Source organism: Lonchura striata, chromosome 1 (genome assembly GCF_046129695.1).
Source record: "Lonchura striata isolate bLonStr1 chromosome 1, bLonStr1.mat, whole genome shotgun sequence".
Lineage (NCBI taxonomy): Eukaryota > Metazoa > Chordata > Aves > Passeriformes > Estrildidae > Lonchura > Lonchura striata.
In genome coordinates this window covers 113,815,536-113,835,848 of record NC_134603.1, presented here as the reverse complement: position 1 = coordinate 113,835,848, position 20,313 = coordinate 113,815,536, and the positions used below count along the sequence as shown (strand labels likewise).

Genomic DNA, 20,313 nt, shown 5'->3' with positions numbered 1-20,313 from the left:
AGTGGAATGATGCAACTAAAGTGACTAGACAAATGATTGAAGATTTAACACTTGTAAAATACATTCTGAAGCTTATAAATTAAAATATTAGTCCATTCAAGTCAGATACTGTAAGCCTCTAAACACTCACAAATATAATGTCAGACCTTAATGGCATTTCACTTGTGTAGGTGAATAATGAATGACCAATTTTGAGCACAGGCAGCAGAAGTATCTCTGCCTCACAGTGTAAAAACTCTCTCCTTCATGCATTCCTCTTCAGCCTGGCTTGTGACAAAGCAAGATTTATACAACTCTGATGTGCTTGTGTTTATCTCACTATTTATCCCCCAGCTGTTTTCGAACCCACCAAATAGTTTTCCTGGATGGTGGCACACAGTTGCAGATGCACCAAGCATACCACATTTCAGTACGAAGGGAGACCAGATGTTATGTAAATGTCAGAGACTGTATTCCACTCTCATGAAAAAAAAAAGTTTTGGGGAATAAGTAACAGATACTGAGAAATCCCTTTAAGTGATCAAGTTCAGATGAATAGGTCCACAGTAAAGAAAGTTGCATTCCGTCTAATTGCTCACAGAAATCTTGCTCCTCTTTAGAGTCAGTTTTAGTGCTATAATCATACTTTCTGTACATATGATTCTTTCTGTACCATATGCATCACTCTTCAAGATTTTTTTTGTTTGCTATATTGTTCAGCTCAGAGCCTATTTACAGCTGAATTGTACCTCTCCCTGTCTTTGTTAAAGATCTGTACCTGAAAATAGTCAATCAAAACAGAACACTGAGAAAAAGAGATATGCCTATCACAAGAGGAATAATGTCATTACAGGAAATATCTTATCAATAGCTTAAAAGGTCTTTGAATTTAATTAGTGTGTAGAGTAGCAGCCCTTTTAGAATTAGTCACAATAATATCTCATTATAATAGCAAACTAAATTTAAATTACTATCTTAAAGACTGCTACAGTAATTCATACAAAAAGATAAAGCATGTGAAAACAAAGCAGTACAAACTATACAAGATATTATATTAACTGAGGCAAGATTCATCTAGAAAACCTTACAGCTTCAGAGATCATGCTGCAATGGCAAACCAAAAGTTTCTTGAGGATAACAGAGATTCTGAAAGGGTTAGGCAAAGTTAGGGAGAGTGCTGCATTCATTATTTCCTTCTGCTCTGAGTCAGCACTGGTAGAAAATGACATTCACATCTCATAAAGTACATTATTCATCCCACTAATGAATTGAGCAACTTCATTTGGAGGAGATCAAAGGCCAAGTATTTAAAGGTACCTAGATACCTAAGGAGGCACACAGAAATCTAATGAGATTCAGGAATTAAAAAACCTGTGTCTTTTGCACCACAGAATCAGGCAACAGTCTATTAAACAAATATTCTCATGCTAACTGTTTCAGTTTAATTAATTCAGGTGCAATCATGACTCTTTTAGCCTTTCTCTAATTCAAAAGCAAGGGGATTTGCAATGGCTGAAATGGAACTAATAATCAGTCAGCTTTTTCAAGTGCATAATCTGCTAATGGCATATATTATGAAAAACACACGAGAAACAATTATATTCATTACTGAGAAGGAAGATTTTCAATGTAATTTGTACACAGATATGTGTATGGGTAATATTAAACCTCAGAATAATCCTTGAAAATGTTCTTGACATGAAAAGATTACATCTCTGCAGCTTTCTTCTGCTACTAGTTGAACAAATAAGGGAGTAAAAATATTTTAACATAGTCAATTCTATGCATTGAAAGAAGGGATAAAATCCCAAATTTGAAAATAGCAAAAACCAGCCACAGCAAGTAATGGAAGAAAAGCCACAAAGGCTATTCCCACAAAATATGTCAGAGAATAACCCAACTCACAGAGCTGGGGTGGTTCACAGCATTTAGGAAATAAAAACTTTACTGGTTCCCATAATTTAATGGTGTTGCGTACACAGCTGAGCAGTAGTTAAGAAAGTCTTGGCAATATTTGTTTAGTTCTCATTAGAAAATGGTTATTCATTGAAATAGATTTTGTGAGCTCTTAAAGAACCGACTGGGTTCTTTTTCTGGGTGAAACTTCAGAGGAAAAATGTCTTTGTAAGCCACCCACCTGATAATTACTGTGTGGTTAACAAATTAACTTTGGTTATTAGCAGGTTTGAACCCTTTCTGTCCTATATGATGTAATTTCAATGTTCTATAAAGTTTATGGAATATAAATCTGAATTATTCCAATAAGAGAGCTTTAGAAGCTCATGACATATGAAGGCACTAACATAAACAGAAGTGGGATTTTGCTGTCTGTTTTAGATTCATTTTCAACAGCAGGTCTGTGCTGTGCATTGGTACCTGGAAAGGTGTGGATAACACGCCAAGGTTTGGTGACTGCTGAGCAGGCCAGGCACAGCATCAGCACTGTCTCTCAACATCATCAAGGAGCTGTGGCTGGGCAAGATCCTGGGAGGCCAGCTGTCCCCAAAAAAACCAAATTTCATACCATGCACCACAGCCAAGGTCAAACCACCACACTATCCCAGTTGAATACCATGAAAACCAGACTGTTAATTTTCTGACTGCTTTTCCATTTAATATTTTTCCCCATTGCTTTAATTCATGTACATAAAACCCTGACACATTTAAACAGAAATCAGTCTATCTCCTGACACTCAAAACAATTACAGATTTTGTGAGCAACCAGAAAGCAACAGAAGTATAAAACCCTCAGAGACTAGGTGAGGATTCAGCTGGAAATGATTAGCCTAGGTGAGTGGAGTGCCTCAACATATTACCTAGGCACAAGGAAATGGAAAGAGAAAAACAAAGAGGGAAGAATCTACTCTCCAAAGTTACAGACATCCGTAAGACCATGACATGGCATGAACAGATTCATAGTATCTAAAGCAGCTGTAAGAAAGCAAGAGGTCACCTTTATAGAATGGTGGCCCAAGATGGCAATTAAAATACTACTGGTTGTGATTTCATTGCTTATCGCTACAAAGCTGCGTATGGGTGCCCCTGCTTGCCAGTGCCTATGCAAAGAACAGCAACTATTTAGTGTGAATCAAAGAGTTAGAAGATTAGTGGGCAGACAGCCTGATGAAGCATCCCAAGCCATTTCTGCTGAAGCAGAAAGCACAATGCCAAACCACTGCTCTACCCCAACACTCCCACTCCAAACAATGAGAGCTGTCATTTACAGCAGCAGCTCAAGAAGGCTGATATTACTGCCTTCCTCTCTAAGCAAGACCAGCAAAACTAAGCCATACCTACTCTGGTTATTTTTACTTTGAAAATTCAGGATTTCTTTTGCCACTTGAAGGCTATTAAAAGTAATTACAAATGTTTCCACATGACATAGGAGTGAGGGTTCACTATGCCTCTGCTTATGCACAGGAAGCCATCACTATTGCGAGGGTGCCAAACACTGGGACAAAGCCCAGAGATGGTGTGATAACTCTGTCATTGGAAACATTCAAGACTGGGCTGGAGAAGCCCCTAAGCAACCTGCTTTAATCTGTTTTGAGCAGCAGATTGAACTGGAGACCCCAGTGATCCCTCCTCACTTAAATTACTTTATGATAAGAACAGGAGGAGCACGCACTCCAAAATGTCTATGCCACTTCCTTGTGTACTGTACTTCAAGTAAAGCCCACTAAGGATTTGCTCCAGAGACACTACCAAGAGCCATGCATCCAGTTTTGAGTCTCCAGAGGAGGGCCATGAACTGGGGGTCAGAGGGGTGGAACACCTCTCCTTGTGGAGACAGGCTGAGACAGTTGGGGGTGTTCAGCCTGGAGAAGAGAAGGTTCTGGGGACAGCCTACACCCCCTTCCTGTACCTAAAGGGAGCTACAATAGAGCTGCAGAGCGACTTTTTACAAGGGTATGCAGTGACAGGACAAGGGCTGGTGTCTTTAAACTGAAAGAGTGTAGATTTAGACTAGATATTAGGAAGTAATTTCCCTGTGAGGGTAGTGAGCACTAAACAGATTGCCCAGAGGAATTATGGATGCCCCATTGCTGTAAATATTCAATGCCAGGCTGGATGAGGCTTGGAGAAACCTGGTCTAGTGGAAGGTGTCCTTGCCTATGGAGTTGGAATTCGATGGTCTTTAAAGACCTCTTCAACCAAACCCTGCTGGGATTCTATGAATCTAATTTCACAAATATGCTCCCAATTAAGAATAATCTTTGTGAGGTTACAAGCAAAACATGGTACAGTTTCCTTGATTAAATAGCTACCATATGACTGTAAAAATGGGTATTATTAGATATTAGCTTTATGCATTTAATTAGAAATTGAATGAAAAATTCTTAAAAATGTCGTATTTTAAAAAATTACAGTTTTCAGTTATGCATCTTAAGCTACCATTTAACAATGTCACTTTATTTAAACAGTACAACATGAACAACTGCTTGGAGTATGGTACATTCTCTTGATGTGAAGTTCCTTGAAAAACTCAGTTTTATAAACTACATGTAATTGCAGACTATATTTTAAGATTATGCTGCTAACTGGGATAAATTTGTTTACACTTAGAACTTTCCTACCTTCTCTAATATTTTAGGGTTTGTTTGATCTGGTTATCATTCTGACTGTAGAGAACATATTTGTTAATTTTCTGCCAATCTGCACATTACCATGAACTCAAGAAACTGGGAGACTGTAATGTAGAAAGAGCCTTTCTCAGTGCAAGGAACAGATTTTTAGTTCTTAAAAACACACACACAAAAATCCCTCCTAAACACCTCATGTTAATCCTGTCAAACCCTTGAAGAGATAATCTGCTCTTGTTTTGTCTGGAAGGGAAACTTTTGAGTGTGATGGACAAAACAAATTACTTTGAGGAAATGTTTCTATTTAGCACGTTGATATTTATGTAATTACACTCATCAGGTATCTACCCACAACCATTTGTTCTACCATGTTTAAAATGTTGCAGCATAAGAAATTCCTGTTGACGAATCTGCTCTTCACATCCAGGTATGATTGACTGCATGCTAGGATGTTGCTAACCACAGTATTTTACCAGTGGCACAGTATTGTCTCGTCCCGTCAAGAGCAGTATAAATAAATCTTATAAGAAATTAATAATAAATCTATAAGAAAATCTAGTGGGATGACTATAGACAGTATATGGCTTAGTATCTAACAGCCTATAAGTCACTGCCCTCATCACTCTCATGGAACACAAATTTATTAGAGCATTTGGAAGGAGATTATTGAAACCTTCCAAAGATTTCATCATTCACATCCAGCACCCCAAATTCCTGACAAACTCGTACCTATTGGGTAGGCTACATGTAAGACTGAGATCAGAATAAAGATAAAATTCACTCCTCTCTGTGAGCTTACTATATAACCATGCTATTGTATTTCTCAGCATTTATTATTAATACTAATTTTGATTTTGATAGAAGAATTACTTGGGTAATAGAAGAATGATTTGGGTAAACATGCAGGATTGCCACACATCTAAGTGATGATCTACAAACAGTTATAGCACTGAATCGCTTAGATATCAACTGTTACCTAGAAGAGAGTAATAGAAGTTGTCACTTCTGTGGGGGGTGGGAAGGATGTCAGTCTTTCAGATTATGCCTAAAAATCTACAGTCTTACTGGATTTCTCAGTAAGACCTACTTGCACTGGGAGGCTGACACACACTCTCACAAAAATTCTGTTTTATTCAGGAATTAAAATGATGGAGACCACAAATTCATGTCAAAGTTGTCTCAAGAAAAGCCATGGGTCTATTATCATCATTAAAAGAAGGCTGTAATTACACCATACAGCTAAGCAAGAGTGTAAGCTCCACGTGTACAGCCTTGTGCTGTACGACTGTACACTTTGGAGTCTTCATAAAGGCTTGACTTGGATGACAATTCCAGTGCTACTATTCTGGAATTTCCTAAATCAGTTTTAAATTCTATAAAGGCAAAAAACTAGAAAGGGGGGAGGAAGGAACACCACAAAAAAAAAAAAACAACCAAAAAAAAACCAACCAAACAAACAAAAAAAACCCCAAAAAAACCTAAATATGAGATCAGAGTCCTCCTGATACAATACTGTGAACAGGATTCACACTGTTATTTTTTCTTGGTTACCATTAAAATTATACTGCAAACAACCCAGTTGTGTGCTATTTATAGTGATCAAATAATTATAAAGATATCTATGCTACAGGCAGCAGCAGTGACAGTTCCCCCCTTCTTTTTCAAGCCAATTAAGCAAGAAGAACATTATAATAACATTTTGCTTTGTTTCCCATTCCCCTTGGTTTTATAGGATAGCTTATTTTCATTGATCAAGGCCACAAGAACTCTGTCAAAAGGAACAGACTTTATAGTGCACTGTAAATATCCTAAATACTAACATCTTTATTTTGAGCTTCCAATTTAGTAAATGTATATATTTCATATTATTTCTCTTGTTGAGAGGACTTTTCCTCGTCCAGTATGTTTGGCCTAATAGCTGTGGGAAGAAAATCAAAGCGATTCCTGTGTGCTGGGGCTGAGTGATGAGCAATAAAAGGTGAGAAAACAGGGAATGAAAGCTTTGCAGCATCTTCCATGACACCCTGTCTTGTTCATAATACAAACTTATGTGGAAGCACTACAAAGGAAAATCTAAACAAAAGCACTTCCTGCTCTTGGCACACAGCATGGAGAACAAATTTGCACTCAGCTCAGTGAAATTTGGCATTGCCATTATGGACAGAGCATAATTCTGTGCTATGAAACCCTGCATGACAAAAACTCTGGCAGTCTGAAATAATTATGATTGGGACACTGCAGTGTGCCACCAGTCAGCAATGTGGGAATTCACCACAGAGTTGGCTATGATGATATCTAGATATTGATCTTGTGGGTAGACTCATCACCCTTAAATTTAGCAATCAAAAATTTAAGTATCTCCCCATAGCCAGCTGTGTAGACTTTCTTGACAAATGATGAGGAAAGACAGGTATCTCCTGAAGACAATTTATCCTAATCTAGGATAGGTGTCAGGCAGAATCAACGGTTGGAACTATCTTTTTCTCTTCATTGAGCTAAAGATGGAAATCAGAAGAGTAACTTAGTCTAGACACCTAACTTTTGGATGACTGAGAGTCAGGGAGATGAATCCAACCCTATCCTCTATTTGCCACATCAGCAGGCATAACCCTATGTGAATAAAGTGTATTTCTAGAGTGTTTTTTGGACTTGGAACTTGCTTTAAACCCCATGCAATTTTAGGAACAATAACTTTCTTCAAAATCTGTCTAATTTCCAATGCCCAATGAGCGTGGGCTTTCACTGTCCAAAGCCAATCACTGATCTTCCATTTCCTATAAGCACTGTCTGACTTGAAGCTGTACTACAGCAGTCAAACAAACCAGCAGAAGTTCTTAATTATCCCATTCAAAGCACCAATTAAGAATTTTGCCACAAATCTCACCCATCAGTCACTCAGCAAAGAACATATTTAATATATATACAAAAAACGAGTAACAAGGAGGAAAATGGCACTGACACTTACTTGCCCAAGCGTGCACTCCATGCCACCAAGGAAATCTGCTTCCTTCAGCCCATTGTGATTGCTGCTAATGTCATGGACCTCAAACCGCAATCGCTGCACCTCTTCAAAATAGAAGTCCACCGTGAACAGCTTGGAGAAGACAGGATTTATACAGGTTCTAATCACTTCTGTCCTGTCAACCTGTCAAATCAAAAAGAGGTCAAATGAGTTGCTTCTCTTTCTACCAGTGATGGACAGCCATGAGCTCCTGAAATACGCTTTGCTCATTTATCAGGACAGACAGCTGGGACTGTGGTCATGGACAGTCCTGTTTGTACTGTCAGCAGCAGCTGCCCTTTCTGTGCTGGGCTGACCACAAACACAAGGCCACCTTCCCTTGCCTATCCTTCCAGCAAGTCTTCAGCAGAATAACTGGGAAATAAACTACAGAATTTACATCTCCAGCAGTACCCATCCATCACTACAAAATAGCAGCAGAGTGATACAGTCTCATCAAACTAAATGGAAAAGAGAGTAACACTGTCAGTAATTACTCATTTCAGATAATTTGCATGATTAAAGAGTGGAGAACTGGATCCACAGCAACAGCTTTTCTTTAAAATATATAAATTTTTCCATCCTGCTTAGTTGCATCACAAGAATTCAATGGGTTACACACTTTATTCCTACCTCAGAGTCTTAAAACTTCTAAAGAAACATCATTAAATCTATATTGCTATTTCTTAAAAAAAGTGCTTAAAGCTCTCTTAGGAGGTAGTACTTGGGTTTCCTATTTTTGAAATAGGTGTCTGTTATTTTTCATTATGATGCATCATTGGTGACAACATAAGCAATGAAGCAATTTCCTTTTTTCTACTCTCTTTGCCCTGGCACAGAAAAAAACTTAATAATTCTGTAAGATTAAAGGAACTGATCCTGAAATGAAGTAGGACTTGGGCACATCAGTGACTAGATAGGAGGTGGCTGGTGCGCCATGGAACAGACAAATTAAATTGCTCAGAGGAAGAGTGATGAGATCCTTTGTCTGATTCCTGATCAGGAACATCTGTTGTGCAAAAAAATGACAGCCGCTTGCTTCACTTTTCAGAGTTTATAATGCATTAGCCTTTCTAGTAGTTATCAGCAAGGACACAAAGAGTAAAGCAAATCAAAAGCAGGTCAAAAAATGAACAGTTCCTGGTAGAACAGATTTATTTTAGTGCTCATCAAAGGTGTCAGATTGACAGCTCTGACAGCCAAAATCCTTTAGCTAATCATCAAACAAATGCTATCACTCATGGAATAGATGCAAACCAGTGTTACCATTGCTGCCTTCTCACACAGCTGTGTCAATGTGCTCTGACTATGCCAGGAGGAGACTGTCACAAAAAGGAAAGAAAGCAACCTTACTTACATATTCATTCTTAATAAATTTGCATAGACTACCTGAAAATGATGGGTTTGACAACAGTCATGCAGAGAATAATAAGAGTAATATAAGGTAAGAAAGGATACCAGCCACCTTCATTCAGATGCTGGTCTATCTCAAAAAATTTTTTGTTCTCTCCACTAGCAATCAGTATGAGTCCAAATCACTATTACTGCTACAAGGAGAAATATTTCTTATGTCAGATAATGATGACTAATAAGTTCACTGAGACATTCCTGAGACGACTTCTAAGTGAATTGTTCTGATTCACTTCAGAACAGTGGTCATCTCATGAACTAGTGCTTCTGCAGACCCATTAATTAAAATATTTAAATTAATGGTTTTAAGTATTTTTCATAGCCACAGCAATCTCCTGAACTCATTCCATGTGTAAAAACTGTCAAATCAATAGCATAACTTTAATTGCTTCATTGGTCCAGCAGATCCCAGGCAGCAACTGAAGTTTCTGTTATTGTTTCACCTCATCTATCCCTTTCTGCTGGAAAGGGTTCTTCACTGTGAAATACATCAAGATTTACACTTGCAGTCAACACAGGTTAAATATGTGGCTGCTCAAGGGAGTAAAGTGCCAGAAAATGGAGGCACAGGTCTTCACAGGGACATTAAAAATTTCAGTCTGACACAGATAAGACATTGTTTGCTTTTTCCAGCCTGTGATTGACTGACATCCCTTGACAGACATAGTACTGAAATATACCCATTTTACTGAATTTCCCCATCTTCCCACATTATTGAGATGATACATCAAACCAGCATGTCAGAGCATGGGATTGTATGGGAAAAATCTGTATCGAAAGAAGCAATGCCAACAGCTCCACAATCAATACAAAATTCCTTGTGCCTCCCTCAGCCATCAGCTATAGCACTAACCCCTACTAGTCCACCTTGGCCCCAGTCTGCTTTGTCAGCATACTTCACAATTACCCTACTCCTTGGCTAGTCAGTCAGGAAGCATCCTCAGCATGGGAAGCCCAGCTCCATTCCCTGGCTCTGATTACTGTGCAGCAGGGCTGAGCACTGAGAATCAGCTGGAGTGACTTGTGATGAAGAAGCAGTGGCAAACAGAACAGCTCAAAAAACTCCCCAAATCTCAGGGAACACTCTGGTTAGGAGATGCTGCATAAACACAAGGTTTAATATCAGCTTGATTCCTGTCACTTTTTAAAGGCTGTTCTTTCTTCAGTATTCTTGCTCTCATATTCAATCATAAAGCCTCCTTTTAGAAATGTCGGATGAGTGTGAAACCTTAATGAAAACTGGTGAAAATACTATTGACAAGTGCATTTTCATACTGATAACTATCAAAAAGTTCATGATCTATGGGGCTGCAGACACTTATAAAAACAAAACAAAACAAAACAAAAGAAAAAGTAAACCTGACCTGTTTCATTTCAATCAAAATATGGTGTCATCCTCCATGCTGACCCAAAATATGGGTTCATAGCAGTCTGACAAGATGTCAGCCTCAAGCCATATGCCTTTAGTTCTGCTGTCACCCAAAATCACTTATAACACTTTCACTTATATGGATGATGAAGGCTCAAATGCTTAAAGAAAACACAGTGTAGCTTTGCCCAGACTCATTAACTGAGCACTCAGGAATTTACAATTTCTCAGCACAAATGTTTTCTAAAACATAATGAAGAACACTAAATCCCCATTACTTTTGGAGAAGTCAGCTTTAAAATCCAACAACAGTATGTTATAAGAAAGTGGAACTCAGACTTTTGTTCTTGTTGCAGAAAACCCTAATCCTGACGAGACGCAGATTTTTCAACAGGACATGGACAGGGGTCATGCCCACAACTTCAGGATTTGCTGATGCCTGACATATGAGCCATCTGTTATTTTGAGACTTTGCTAGAACAAGGAATTTCTCCAACTCACTGAAGCAGAACAAATTTTCAAAAGAAACAATTGACAGCTACATGCACCTTTGGGCTGTGTCAAGAGGTAAAACTGACCTTAAAAAGAGCAGCGTTCATCCGACACCATGATCTGAACATCTGCTTCATGGTGCAGCTTCATCTGCACTTTCCCTTCAAGGACAATTTAAACAGAGAAAAGGACTTGCATCTCCACCTCCTGGGATGGACTCACACTGCTTTCCCTCTTCATCTCTTTAGGTCCTTGTCACTTCACAGAAGGTGGCACCCTGCTGAGTAGCCAGGATTATTTGGCAGACCCATCTGGATGCAGCCACCCTGTGAGCTTCCCCTTGGGGAACTATGAATGACATACAAACACCAAAGTTGGCATCCACAGTGCAAAGTGCCATCTCAACAGCGGGAATTAAAATACAGGAAAGAACACGGGCCTTCCAAATCCTCTTGTCAAACTTGCAGGGAGTTGGATGCTGAGTTTGAAACCTGTTTTCTCTCTGTACTGTTGACATGGATGGACAATTGTCAGAAATGTTTCCCTGTTTGCCCACCATCACTGCTGAAGAGCTGCAAAACTGTCTTTGCAGTCAGACAGCATCAAATGAAAGAAGGCACAAAGGACCGATAAACAAATACTAAAATTCAGGTTTCTTATGCTGTTTATATCTTTTGTCTGTGAGCTGCTGAAAAGCAGTGAGTTTTGCAGAACTGTGATAAATATGGTCTCTTCTGAGAACTGAGGAAGCAGTTCTTTGTCCTGGAAAAAAAATCACTGATGAAGTAATTAAATGGTTGAAGTATTAACTAAGGATCTCCAGTCCATCTTCCACCATTAGTTGAGAAATGAAGCCAAGGGAAAAGACCTAGCCCAAGGGGAATTTTTAAATCTTCTTCTATCAAAATTAGGTGAAGTTTAAGGTATTGCATATACAAAGATGAACGAAGATTACATAGAAGCTTAGTGTCACCTGGTATCTTGAGCTTTCAAGTGATCATAAAAACAACTTTCTCACTATGTCCTTGGGAATCAGGAAAATGGGGAATTGTCTACAGGACTCACAGCTCTGCACCTTTAAGTCATGCTTGAGTATTTAGCACAAATCAGTGATGTGGAGAACTTCATGTCCAACACAGATAATTGGTACCTATCTGCTCTCCACTGTATTTCTAGCAGACATGCAACTAGCACAAAAGAAACACATCTTCACTGGTTGTTTCTTGGCATCATTGAAGTGAAGAGCAGCCAAGGGCCATGAAGAATTCACTGTGTTCTCACCAAAATGACAATTTTAGGAGGGAAATTTTAATCAGGCTCACAAAATGGTATAGCTGCCTCATGAACTAAGGAAGATCTTTGGTCTACAAAATGATGGTTTGAAAATTTATAGGGGTGCTGTAGTTCCTTCAGTGTTTATTGCAAAAACCAAGCTGAAGAGCCATAAAAATGATCATTCCATTAAATAGAGAATGCATGTGGAAGCAGAATGTGTTTTTTGTGGTGTTACATTTTTAGCAATTTTTTAGTCCAACAAATTGACCCATTGTTCCTTGTATGTTTTAGAGGCCAACAAGGGAAAACCAACAGGCTCTATTTTCTGTAGAAGTCATTATAAAATTCTGATTAAATCTAGTAAAATCACATTTGTCAGCTGAGATGATAAAAAGTACAGAGGTTAAGGGTTAGCATTATTTTTAGGTTATATGAATCTTAACAAGACTGAAAATTTCCATGATACAGTACCTTACATGAAAATTTGATACCAAGGAGAAAGCAATTTACACTTTGCTTACTGGTTTCCAAGAAAGTTATTAATATATTTTTTATTATTCACAGTGCTTTCACAGCACTGCTTTCACATCTCTATCCCACAAATGATAAGTTATTGCAAAGGTCACCATAATTTATGGCTCTTATTTTCAGTTTAATTGATGATTGAAAACAGTGGAAAGAAATTAGTAGATCCTTAATTCTTTTCAGACTGTAGAGTTCAGGGCTGAGCAAAATCTTCTCAGTGTTAGCAGAAACCTTTTGCCAAAGGCTGGCTTGAAGAGAAGCATTTAACGTGAATAGTCTTTAAATTATTTGCAATTAATTTCTTTTACCTGTGTATCTATATAAGTATTAGATAGCTTATAACCCTCTAAGTCAGAGGCATGAAAACCTGCTTTCCAGGACTGGAAAACTAATACACAGAAACAGCCCAGATAACTGAAATTACAGGAAAACCAGGATTATAATTTCTTAGTTGAAAAGTTATTCATTAAGAAAGCCCATTTCTCTGCTGACAGCCACTGACCAGCCTCTGCTTGATTACTTTTACTTGCTCAGTTACTTCTCATTGCTCTGAAGCAGGAAGCAGACAATTTATTATATACACTATGTAAAAATTCTGCCAGAAGTTCACAGATGGAGTTGCCTTACATGTTCATAGCTTTTAAAAGAAAGAGAGAAATGAGATTGTTGATAGGTGCTTGCATGTGGTTTGTCTCACTCACTCAGAAACAACATTCACAATAGCTCTGTCACTGCGCAGTCACTCGGCGCCAGCACTTGAGGGCCTGTACTGAACCCTGTCAGACTTGAAGCCTGTGCAGGTTTTAGAGTCTCATCTGAGCAACTCCAAGCTCTCACAGCTAGAAAACAGGAAAAAAACCCCAAGGGTGCAATACAGGTTAATTCTAGTGCCAGGCACATTGTGGTGACGTTGTTAAGGAAGAGAATGGGGAGTTTCACGGTGTTGGAAAGAATGCTGCTCAGTCCCCAGTATGATGAAAGCAGGACCTAAATTGATTGAGAGATTTGTGCCACGGGAATCACTGGTTTTCTGGAACAAAAGAGATCTCTGAGGAAGTTACAAGAGTCCCCTTTAGTTTTCAGACCATGTGCAGTTGTCATCACTGATTTCCTTGGTAAGCCTAAGCTTTCTAGGCTGCATAAAAATACTGGAAAAGTGCATGGGTATCCCTCCCACTCACTGTCCTTTTGAAAAGCTCAAATACAAGAGAAAAAAAGCCAGAGCACTGCTAGTGCATTAATGCACAGTCACACAGTTCCTGACTGAACTAGCTATCTGATTTTAGTTTACTCTCCTCTGGAAAGGAACACTTTCATTTCATTCAAATAGTTCTGGGGGTTAGAGAACACCAAGTCTTCTCAGCTTAATGTCATGAAAGCCAAATATTTTGGGCCAGAGTGATAATTTTAAGTCACTGTGTGGACTGCTATGAAAGCAAACATATTAAAATTGTTATCTTGTTGGACTTTAATGTCATACCCTTGGATTTTTAACTGTTTTCCTGATAACACAGCTGCTGGGACTCCAGCTGCATCACAGGGAGTGAGTCGTAGCTGTTGTGTCCTTTAAGTAAAGAGATGATCAGGCATATGACAGGGAAAGAGTCCAAACATGAATTTGGGTTAAACAAGAAGTCAGGTTAAACAGAGGTTTGACAAAAATTTTGCCTAGAAAGTCTTGAAAATAAGCCAGCAGCTCCTCCTGGATGCCAGACTTTGTCTGCTCTGCTTTAGACCAGAAACACTAACTTTCACCCCTCACACCACTGGGGACCATCTGAGCCACCAGGCCACAGGTTATTTCACATGGCTCCCTCTGCATTCTGTTCTCTATACATTATAAAATAGTACTTCTCCCAGAAAAACACATTGCAGCCATGTCCCACAGCATGACTTTAACTTTCCTAGCTAAGAATGCCTTAAAATGCCCAATACAGTCTGTTTTCTTGACACTCGAATGCAGTGCCATAGCACTGGAGGCACGGCAATGTCGCCGAGCCCCAACAGCACCAGTGTCACCCAGGGTGTGTGAGGGCAGGAAGGGACACCGGGCCAGGCTCAGCAGCACCTGGGGTCACGCTGGGCTGGGCTGCCAGTGAGCCCCAGTGGCACTCACACATCAGGGACTGAGCCCTGAGCCAGCCTGGCCTCTTGGGCTCTCGGTCTCGCTCAGCTGCCGGCTCTGCTCTGACTCTGCTCCGTCTGCCCCATCCACACTGGGAAGCACCATGGACAGAGGGGGTGGTGAACTCATGGCCTGGCCAGTCCAGGCTCAGGGATACTGAGGAAAATATGTGAGCCAACTTTAATTTGCCTCCTGTGAATCTAGATTTGACATAAAGCCTGGAATAACAAAGAACTCCAGCCCTGACATTTCAACTGAAGAAAAACATAAATGCTGCCACTTCTCTGAGACCAACTGCAGAACTTCCATGGGGGAAAATGGTAAAATATTAAGCTTTTTCCCATCTATTGACCTTGAGCTATAAAGAACAATACACCAGCTGCTGCACTGTGAATATTCAAGCCAGTTTTGAAAAGCCAGTTGCAGAACATCTCAGTGAACTTGAAAAGCACAGTGTGTCTTTAGAGCACATCATTAATGTAGCATCAATTAAGGTTTTTCCAATGAACAATGATTAAGTGGACTGAAAAGTGAAAGGACCAGGATAAGGTAGAGAGATAGCACTGTCTTTTCCAGAAGATATTTTACATTATCTTACATTTAATGTGGGATCACTTGTAATTCAGAATTCTTTTGTGAAACATTTTGAGTCCAGCTAGAGATAAGAAGGACAAGTTTGAAGAGAGAATGTCAAATCAGGTATGCATAATAGATTTGGGAAACTTCTTGACAAGCAGTAGAAACTCCTGCAAAGCAGTACAAGGATTTAGCCTCCAGGGTAGGCTCCCCCCAGGGGTTAAGAGGTCTCAGTCTTTTGGCCCTCACTGTCACTGAAGAGAGTAATGCTCATGCCTCAGCAGAGGGCCTTTTTTTCCATATCCCTGCTTAAGCAATGAAGGTTTCTTCAGAATTAGCTATGAGCTATCACTCAGAGGTGACCTAACAGAATACCCTCATGGGTACTGAAAAGTTTAGGCTTACATTTCCAAATAACTAGTTTCTTTTATAATCTTCTATAGAAAGCTTGAGCATCTGCACATACAGTTTCCTAGTGAGGCAGCCCAGCAAACTCCTTGACTCCCCCTCTGTACAAGGCCAGCATCTACAGGAGCTGATATTTTGGAGGTCACACCTTCCAGAGTGACCATGGCCATGCACCAAGTTGTGTTTTGCAGCAGGTAAGCAATAAGAGCTCTGCACCCTTGCCTGCACCAGATTACCTCTGGCAGGGTCATTTAATAGAGAAAAGCAATGATTATACCAAAGCTCTTTATCTTATTCTGGTAAGATTTCTGAGCCTCAACAGTTGCATAAAATTGACAACTACAGAATTTTTGAGATGAAAGAGTGCATCTTCTGAGGTACTCAGCAGATCCTGACCTGGCCATAAGCAACAGAGAAGGACCTAATAGAAATCACACAGCGGCAGGATCTACCCATGTGCTGGAATTTGAATATTTAACTCCTTTGAATATTTAACAAGTGCTTGGCAAACAGCACAAGTGCATAACGACCTGCATCAACTCATGGGATAAGGTGCTATAACTCACTCAGATGTGATTACACTGGCATAAGAAAGAAGAGAATTAATTTTCTCACTGAAAACTCCTGAATGCTACCTCCAAGCTGAGCCTTGAAGCCTCAATGCTAGACTTTCTTTACTTGATGTCCCAGATACAGCCCAGATATTCAAAGACTATGATGATTGCCATTTACTTTCCACAACCTTCATTTGACGTTAAGAGCTTCAATCAAATTTTAATTTACATGTCACTGAGGACAAGGGCTTTCTGTAGAGGACAAAACTGGACCTTCAAAGTGGTAACAAAAATATTCACACATTTTACCATTTAGCTCCACTCCTAACTTGCCATGAATTGCTAGCAAGCAGTTTAGTGCCTGGCAGCTGTCTGAAAGTCAGACCACTATGCAGCCATTTGGAAATACTTCAGCCATATCTTCTCCACACAGTTTCCCTCACAGGTTAGAAAGTGAGCCTTGGGAATAAAGGTTTTCACTGAAGCAGTTTTGATTTCATTGTTATTTGATTACTATTTTTTAACTTGTTTCTATGGAAAAACACAGTTTTGTTGATTATTTCTGTCCAAGAGAGTTTTTTATGTGTCAAATGCTTGGCTGCTTTTCCCCTCACAGATGATATTTTAATGTCTCCCAATAAGCTAATTTTGAAGTTCTTTACTGTAAAATGAAATTGCTTTAAATATTATTTTCATCCACAATACAACAGATGACTTTGCCTGCATGACAGTAACAAAAAATGAAAAAAATGGAGTATGATTTAAAACTTGCTAAGCACCTGATGGTTGAGTTTTTCACATGCTATTGCTTGGGAATCCTCTATTCATGAAGAGAATCCTGTACTCACACCATTAGATTCTGCTACATTGTGAGGCTACAAAGAATTTATTTGCTATTTCCACCTTTCATTACTCCAAAACTAACTTCCAGAATTAATTTTTAGTATGGCTAGATAATCTGACATCCAGGGCTCCAGTCTTATGCAGCATTTACAGTCATGTTTCTTCTTCTCCTGATGTCCTAGAGGACAAGAGATTTAGCAGATTGACAAATATGTTGTAGTGTCAGCCCATTTGACCAGCAGGGCAGACGTTTGCTGTTGCTGAACAGCAGTTAACCCTGCACAGAGACCTTTAGAAGTGATAAGTGTTCATGGTGGCACAGGATTGATCAGAAGAGAAATCCGACATTATACAGTTTCTCAGGAATTTAGACATAATTGAGAACAGAGAAACATCAGGTGATGGGATGTTTCCTGAGTATCAGTAGGGCTACATTATACTACATAAGAAGTCTATGCTGCTTCAGTAATTTGCTCTGTAATTAACTGACTATAAAATGTATTTTGATAATTTATTTATCTTGAGCAAGATTTCCTGCCTCATACACCCATGTAAGTTAAGCATAACTAATATAAATCCTCAGATGGGTTAATGAGTTATGTCAATTGATACAGACATTAGAAAATTAATTTTCTAATGAAGTGCTCATAATTAAAGATTTAATAATTTGTTTTTAATGTTGTATTTCAACCACTAAATCAATTATATCATGGAGTCATTACAGCAGAAAGGCAATGTACTACTACACAAAGTACATGGTGCTTTACCAGTTTTTCCTGAATTCTTATACCAGAAATAACAATTTACAAGGTCCATTTAAACCAGTTTGAGTTGTCACAGACTGCTGGGGAATTTGGACCATGTGTTCAAATGACAGCCTAGAAAAATAACAGATTTGTTGTAATTAAAGTCCATCATAAAGTACTCTCACTCTTTCTTTTACACATAGATCTTTTGAAGCTTCTCATTTGCTGCAGCCATGGCATCCCAACTGCTTGATCCACTACACAGAAACATCAGTGGAAGCCTTTCTGTGAACTACTGCAAAATCCAGGAAAATAGAGCAGGGCATTGTTCTTCTCCCAATTATACTGACAAGAACACATTCTGGTACTAAACAGTACAGAGCTAATTAGAAGTAGAGAGCAAGTTTAGCTGAGTTGTATTACAGGGTTGCAGACAACATCCTATCAGACTCCTGACTTGGGACCTGTTTAGTTTGTACTGCAAGGATCTCAGTGAGTTAAGGTTGCTGTAAATATCTGGTAATATCTAATTCGAAATGGTTTCTGAAAAACAAGAACATTGTAATCAAGCCTCATATGCATAATACTATACAAAGATGCATAAGCTCAATCTGAGGTGACCACAAATTTCCCTTCCCTGAGAATGACTGGTGCCTGGGATACACTACATACAAGGATCTTCTTTACTACATCTGACTTGCCTACACAACCACCACAGTCAATAAGCAGCTAAAGTTGCTTCCTGTAATGGCTTCAGGTCCTCCTGGAAAGTTTTATGACTCCAGGAATTGTTTGCAAACAATATGTCCACATACATCAGATATGTACAGCACACATACACAATATGCCCCTCTTAAATTCACTGTGAATTCTAAAATTGACTGGTATACGCATAGCTGTGCAGAGGTACTAATGCTCAGAGCATACCAAATCCAGCCTGGTATACCTCTTGGCAACAGCAGGGATGCAAAATTTTGAATTTTTTTCAACTAGTGAGCACAAGATTTGATCATAAAAGACAAGTGTTAGTCATGCATTACTTCCATTGAGTGCAAGTAGTCCGTGTATCTACTCTTGTTTCCTACTATTATGCTCTACGTGTTGCGAGTACAGTTTTATGGGTGTACATTATACTTGCTTCACCATGATTTGGTTTCTGCATATCCCACCAAGAGATCTTTCAGCCCTGGCACTCAGGGGTTTTAACTTAGAATAACAGCCAACAAAGAGAGCACAACACCCTATGGAAGACACTGCCCACTAGGAGGGTGGTCAATACAGATATTCAAGAAAGCTAGAGCAAAGATATCGCAGAACAGCCAGATCTAAGCAACCTTCAGACAAACTCCATGATACTCCCAGGAAGCCATGTGAAACTGCACATACTACTGGCCACAATAAATAAGCAGTGCCAGAAGGATTTGGTCCTCCTGGTAGACTTTAAAATTGAGCTATGACTGAAGCTACGAAGAAGTAGCCTTGTAGCAAGGCAAGTTTTGATGGAGACTTGTCCATGTGTAGTTCATGGCTTCCCTTCTGAGGGTTGTTGTAAGGATGGTTTTAGGGACAGACACATAGACATAAAAAAAAACATTAGCAATTTTGGCTAAAATTTCCTGAATTTTATCCCCTTTAAAAAAAATAAAAGAGCAAAAATTAATGCAGCTAAATATGATTATGTGTATTCCTGTCCCAAGAGAATGCCAAGCTTGACTCACAGAATTACCACATTTGGCAGTGAGGCTCTTCCACTTTTAGGGGATGTAAAACTGTAATAAGCCACAGAAAGCTTTGATTGGATTTCAGTTCTCTTTCTGTGTATTTGAGGTCTTTTCCTGATACCAGTAATGTTGAAGTCAACAAAACTCAAATATGTATTTTCATGTCTTGCTAAACAATGGAAATGAAAAGCAATAGAAATCAGCAGCACTATTATGTATGTATCTGTAGTGTTAAATGTGTTAACTTTCTTTGCATAAAATATATGGTGTTTTATAAATTGGCCTTTGAGCATAGCTAATATACTTCAGGCATGCTTTTTTTTCAACTAGTATATTTGGGCAGTTTTTCCAATGCTTCCATAATTAAAAAAAAAAAAGATTTTAATACCCGCTCTCTACATATCTGCTCTAAAATTCCCTTTGAGAAGAATACTTCTCAATACCTTCTCTGCACATCATGGATTTTCTATTAACAAACTGATATGGAAAGGAGAAACATAAATAAAGCTTAACAAAATTTGTCTTTAGACCTGGAACACTGTAAGAAATTGTTTCTGTTGTAGACATTTGGGGAGAAAACACACTTTTGCATTCTGTTCCAAATTATGAGACCTAGAGCAATGCACTTATTATTCTTCTGTACAAACAGTCCAACTCCAAAAACTGTCAAGGTTGGACTGGAGGATGTTCTTGATAGTAGTTTCAG

At 39.0% G+C, this 20,313-nt stretch overlaps 1 protein-coding gene across 2 annotated transcripts in view; it reads right to left on the bottom strand.

Annotated features, from left to right (window-relative positions):
* The window catches only part of CPNE4 (copine 4), a 226,561-nt gene that overhangs the window by 102,777 nt on the left and 103,471 nt on the right, over positions 1-20,313 (bottom strand). For both annotated transcript variants that reach the window (XM_021531234.3, XM_031503894.2), the window contains one exon: positions 7,528-7,707. In XM_021531234.3, coding sequence (XP_021386909.1) covers positions 7,528-7,707 — 180 coding nt within the window. The remainder of the gene's footprint in view (positions 1-7,527; positions 7,708-20,313) is intronic.